Source organism: Hordeum vulgare, chromosome 6H (assembly GCF_904849725.1).
Source record: "Hordeum vulgare subsp. vulgare chromosome 6H, MorexV3_pseudomolecules_assembly, whole genome shotgun sequence".
Taxonomy (NCBI): Eukaryota; Viridiplantae; Streptophyta; class Magnoliopsida; order Poales; family Poaceae; genus Hordeum; species Hordeum vulgare.
This window is the reverse complement of record NC_058523.1, coordinates 16,914,177-16,920,176: the sequence shown is the minus strand read 5'-3', so window position 1 is coordinate 16,920,176 and position 6,000 is coordinate 16,914,177. Positions and strand designations below refer to the sequence as shown.

General features: G+C 44.3%; 1 protein-coding gene across 2 annotated transcripts; it reads right to left on the bottom strand.

Annotated features, from left to right (window-relative positions):
• Positions 1-675: 675 nt before the first annotated feature.
• Positions 676-5,875, bottom strand: LOC123404082 (acylamino-acid-releasing enzyme 2-like). 2 transcript variants are annotated; one of them, XM_045098010.1, is made up of 18 exons: positions 5,625-5,875; positions 4,907-5,065; positions 4,479-4,788; positions 4,170-4,391; positions 3,808-4,050; positions 3,609-3,686; positions 3,378-3,516; positions 3,158-3,309; positions 2,976-3,058; positions 2,757-2,881; positions 2,589-2,667; positions 2,203-2,371; positions 2,014-2,074; positions 1,813-1,935; positions 1,505-1,702; positions 1,319-1,414; positions 1,051-1,127; positions 676-963 (listed from the first exon to the last, which is right to left on the bottom strand). In XM_045098010.1, the coding sequence occupies exons 2-18, from the start codon at positions 5,010-5,012 to the stop codon at positions 894-896; spliced, it is 2,331 nt and encodes a 776-aa protein (XP_044953945.1). In that variant the 5' UTR covers positions 5,013-5,065; positions 5,625-5,875; the 3' UTR covers positions 676-893. The 2 variants fall into 2 exon arrangements, with proteins under 2 accessions (XP_044953945.1, XP_044953946.1); XM_045098011.1 differs by having other exon boundaries at positions 1,346-1,414.
• Positions 5,876-6,000: the final 125 nt, after the last annotated feature.

The window sequence follows — 6,000 nt, the reverse complement described above, 5'->3', positions numbered from 1 at the left end:
AGGGACAGATCAGTTACCGAAACCTTCATCTCCGCACTAGAAGCCAATCCTTGGAGATACATGAGGTATAGTCATTAAATGCCCCACGCTTTTGTCTGATTTATCTTAATCACCGAGGTAACCCACACGACAGATAGGCCCTACGGCTCGACAACTGACTCTTGATGTTTCAATCATGACGTAATTTGAACACATCCCTCACTCCGAATCATTGCAAACACATCTTAGCCACTGTTTTCCAAAGCACAAATTAAATGTGTTGTTTTGCGTGTCTTGATCTCCTGCCCCCGCCCCTGCCGCAATGACCAGCGTAGGCCACCATCGCTGACATCATTATTATGCACTCCTCCGGCGTCGATGATGTTGCGCAAATCGACACCACCAGCTGTTAGGATGCCAACTCCGACATATCGATGCACATCCAGAAACTAGGACATCAGTTGATGCCACGCTTTTATAATTAGAAAATAAAGTGAGGACGGAATTGCCATGCTTATCAACTAAATTTGCCATCCCTGGTGGTACTCATTGGCGTCCTTCAATATAAGTTAGTATACTCAGTGATGTTCCTCAATCAGCTGGGCTTGAAAACACCGCCAGTTTTTTGAAAAGTTCTAGAGTTAATTTGTAGTTTCGTTCATTTTGATCCTGCAGGCTAGAGGCCTACTACTCCACAAACAGAAGTTAAACTCACATTGCCCAGGCTGCGTCAACCAATAACCACAGACTGATGCTGTTCATTTTTATCAATCTCTTTACGCTCATAATTTGGGAGAAATATATACTAGTTGTCGATCCTCAAAATGCTTCAGTCGCCTCACAAAAAAGACAAAATCGCCAAGAAGCTTCGAAGTTCTGTGGCTATGTCGAGGAAGCTCCCGAAACTCTCTGGGTCAGATCTGCTTCAGATGTTTCCTGAACCAGACTCCCATGTTGAGGAAGCTCTCGAAGTCCGACCGCGGTCTGCAGACCAAATTAACCCCAACCAAGATGAAACGACCATGATAAAAACCACAAACTGGGAGCGGGAATCAGTTTAGTCTGGCTTACATATCGATTTCGTGCGTGTCCTCTGGGAACATGATGGTTTTGATCTCGACTCCTCTTTCTCTCAGAGCCCTTGCGTACTGAAATGGCAAGTAATACCACGGAAAGAAGGTATATATAAGCACAAGATCGTTTCATATTTGCTGGCAAGTTTGTTACTCCCTCCGCTCCAAAATAAGTGTCTTTTAAGCTTAGTACAATTTTATACTAGAGCTAGTACAAAGTTAAGACAGTTATTTTGGGACGGAGGGAGTACATGCTAGTAATATACCATGTCAAAAGCTATGGATGCGCGCACCTGTAGGCCATTGGAAGCGGGCACCCGAAGATCCGCTCCCCCGAGAAGCATAAGCAAAGGCGCTTTCACCTGCAGAACCAGAATCGGTCGAGTTTACCCTAACATGTTTTTAGCTGTCCCGACAACGACTACAGGGCAGAGAAGGAAGGAAGGTCATACTTTTGAAATGTGGGCAATTGGTGATTTCTGGTGCAGGATTCGAAGATGGTCAAGTGGAGGTGATTCAGAGGCAAGGCGTCTCGCTTCAGCCCCGCAGGCCACGGCGTAGCACCAATCTGGGATGTCTGTGGTGCCAATCATCAGTGACAGGTTACACACAGGGTTTCGAGCCGCCGCCGCGGCAAACCTCTCGGGAGCCTGTAGAAAAAGTGACAAATTAACCACGAGAAGATGAAGAAGACAAAAAAAAAAGTGCAAGTATGAAGCATTCAACTGTGCCTCTCATGGTTGCTATATAGGATGCTCACCTGGCCAATTAAATGGGTTGTCAAGAAGCCACCGTGCGAGATCCCGACAACCGCTACTTTGGATGCATCCACCAGTCCTTCCTTGATCGTGTGGTCTAGCGCCGCAAGACAATCTTTGACATCCTGTTCAGAAATTTCATTGTTTTCACAAGCAGAGGACAACCATCAACAACACAATTGGAGAGTACCACTACCACCCACCTGTGATCCAACCTTCCCAGGGAGTGACTGCAAAGCCTCCTCCCCATAACCCAGCGTACCTCTTTTTTATTTACACCAAAGCGTGAGTAAGATGATGATGACGATGATGACAACTAAGAACTAACACCCATTGCTCATCATTTGTCATAACTCATGCAGAGAAATTTCAAGATAAAAAACCCTGCCTACCTATAATTTACGACAAGCAGGTTAAACCCGAGTGACGCGAGAAACGCCGATGATTTTGAATAGCTTGATACAGATGCCGAGTGCGGGCCACCATGAAGGATCAAAACAGTTGGTTTCTGTGAACCATCCTCGCAGGACACAAAGATGGCCTCAAATGGAAGCTGACCACCTGAGGATAGGCAAATTAATAAATTATGTACTCCCCCCGTCCCAAAATTCTTGTCTTAGCTTTGTCTAGAAATGGATGTATCTAAATACTAAAACTTGACTAGATACATTCATATCTAAACAAATTTAAGACAAGAATTTTGAGACGGAGGGAGTATAATCTTGTGGAGGATGGTATATAATAGCTCACAACATTTGTTTTCATCATGAAGCCATACCGTCAGAGAGTTCAACGGAGGGGTTAGGGACCGGGATTCTGAGTATGCTCAATTTGTGACCAGATAGCAAAGCCTTAACCTGCGGCATGCGAAAAAAACGATGTTTGAGTAAATTATTGAGCAAAGAAATCGGGTATACTAAGAAATTTGCAGCAGTCGGCAAGGAACCTTGTTACTGGCTGCTGTCAACGGGCTCGTAACTTCGTCCCAGACCCATGCATGTGTACCATGATCCTCTGTTGATGCTCGACGGCCATACCTGATTTGAGGAGGGTCGATGGGACTACTCGACACTAGTACGGTCGGAAGAGAAACACATATTGTCAGCACTCAAAATGTGAAGATTATATGGATAAACACACTTCCCCTGATTGCAAGTGGAATTACCAGAGAGGACATTGTTGCCACTTATTGCGAGGGCGCTCCATGAGTGATCTGAGTCTTCTGGAGTTATCCTGGTTACTTCCCCACTGACAAATGAAACACAGACACAAAAAAAAGGTATGAAAAGTGATCCTTTAAGGTCTGGAGAAGGTGCATATTGCCGGCAAGTTTTATTTATTTACTACCTTAACACATCTATTGACAGTATCACTTCAGTGCTTCTCCAAGCAGATGTCAATACCATCGTGCGATGATCAGAAAGCCAAGGATCAGACAGCATGGATGAGCAGTATAGCCCAGGAAAACATCCATCTTGAGGGCACATTACAACAGGAACCTGGCGTAATTCAAACGGTTCAGAGCGCAGATCATAGTGGGATAAGCAGATTATATATATGGCCATACCACATCGGTCGCGCTGAGTTGTTGATCTGCTTTCCAGTCAGAAGGCCAGTTGATCCGATGCAGTGAATCCGTGGCATTATGCGCTCCACTATCTACTGCACGTTTTGAGGATAGAAACACCAGGAGTTTTCCATCCTTGCTTTTGACAAAAAAACATGAGCCATTCAGTGAAACGTATCGGTTTGAGATCCGAGTGTTCAAGAAGGAGCAAGATTGTTAATACAAGCATACCTGAACCGTGGAAAGAAAGCGCTGCTTATGATTGGGGTTAAGTTAGTTGCCACTGAAGCAGATGATGATTTACTACCACTGGAAGAATAAAAAAGGATGTATCATATTACATACAGTTAAGAGTCTGTTTCTCCTTCCATTTGAACAAAACAGTAGTATGCAGATATTATAAAATTCCAAAGTTACAGCATGAGCTCACCTAACGGACGTGTCTTCGGCATTTGGTTCTTCTTCAAAAGGGGAATGAATCGCATAGAGAGAACATGGCCTGTTAGAACAGTACTTGATGCCGAGTTTTCTAGCGGTGCTCTGAAACCCGTTGCGTTCTAACCATCCGACAAAGACCAAAAGATTTTGACGGCCTCTTGAAGATGGCGGAGCCCAAACAACCTGACCAACACTCATTGATTTTGTAATGCCTCTAGCAGCACGTACTTCTCCGCTGCATGCACGAAAGTACATCAATTGATCGATACCTGCTTTGGTTTAGTATAAGCCATGTTTCTGATGGATGAAGGATTGGCAACAGTCATGTTCATTAGAAGGTGCTAAGAAGGAGACCTGGCAATATCAAGAACAAACAGTGAGGGTCTCCCCTTTCTGGAGTAAGTTTCACCCCAATCCTCTTCCCAATCCCCCTGTCCCCTCCAGCTATTACAGTCTTCTTCAGAAGAGCCTCCTCTCCTATACCCGATATCGTCGAAAGCTGGTTTTGGTTGAGGTGTCTGTTCAGCGATGTACGCTATGAAAGTTTCTTCTTGGTTCCAGGAAATCCCCTGAAACCTGCAGTAGCAACAAGCATAATGTCATATGTTACATATAGGGGTGAAGAGGCTGGAAATGCAGGCAGTCTTTATGCTGCACATTTACCACTCATCTGAATAAAGTGGACCATGGATAGACTGATCAACATGTATCTCTTTCTGCACATGTGATTGATTAAGAATCTGAAGTCTTGTACGTGAACCTTTCTCCCCATTCCGCACCACAAGAAGCTTCGACCCCGAAGGGGATGGAACGACAACCGACACTCCTGTCATTTCAGTAGGGAAAGGAGACCAGTGACACTCGACAGGCATGGTTGCACGTGTCACAATGTGAGAATGCAAAATACATTTCCTCTTGTTGTTCGCCAGCAGGTCCGGTTGGCTAATGGAAAACATTGCTGTGGATCTGTCTTCTGCAATGACGAAGCGAGGAACGAATTAATTAGACCAGCTTTGATGTAGCTCCTGATCGGGAAGAAGTAGATGATGATTGTGAATGAGGCATGTATATGTAGAAATAACAGTCCTTACCATTGTTTGTCTTGAAAAGCCAGGCACTTCCAATGCTAGGGACATTGGTGAATTCTTGCAGCAACTTCGACTGCGAAGCATATTCTTCAGATGACATTGCATCCATTCCCAACGGATTTTCTTCCTTGAAAGCAGATAGTATAGTGGGCTAACCTGAATCTGCAGCAAGGGAAATATGTTAGGACAGCGATACAAAGATCAAGTATATTTTCTTGTTGGTTGCTCTGACAAGATAAGAAAAGTGAGGGCAGAATCCTCGCTTCGAACATCAGGATGTACTATATGGTTAGGAGTGGATGCAAGTGCGTCGGCCAGGCGGGCCCATTGAACTGTTCTAGTAAAATGGCTTGACGAAAATTAAAAATACGATATACAATTAAACTAGGTTGGAATTTAATCCAAGTGAGATCACTGAACATGCATCCCGAGGTATGATCTGCGCACCACTCAATCAAATATCATCTCAACTATTGTGTGATCCAAGATCCCGAGCTAATATAGTTTTGGATGCAAACAGTAGCTTCAGCTGTTCTTGACTAATTTCATTATCAGCCAGACCCAACCCACAGTCACAAATAAAGTGCCACCACTGCCCCTGAACCCAACAGAAATTCACGAGAAAATATGCTGGATAATCTGAAAAAGATGACACACTGCAAGCTGCTTTGATGCCTACCTCAAAACACTGGATTAAGGAGAAAGGAGTTCTGCTGCTTACCTTGTTCTGCTGCTTTTGCAGTGGAGTAGCAATGGCAGGTCCAAGAAAGACTCCCGGCCGGTGAGCTATAGAATTAAGGCCATCAGTACCTTGGAAAGACAAGACACCTCTCATCCCATGTTACCAGACTGCCTTGAGATAACAACCTGGCAGCAATCATTTGATCAGATGGCACCAAGTTCTGTTTCCCTTTTTTGTCAGAATGTCACCAAAGTCTTCAAAAGTATTAAAAGTTGCAAAAATTAAAAGGAATCTTAATCATGCATTGCATTGCGTTGCATACCACCACAGGCAATAAGACAAAGGGAATCAAAAGATAAGGTTTGCTTCTGATGTGCATATACACCACTCAGGAGTCAGGACACCACCGAATGGC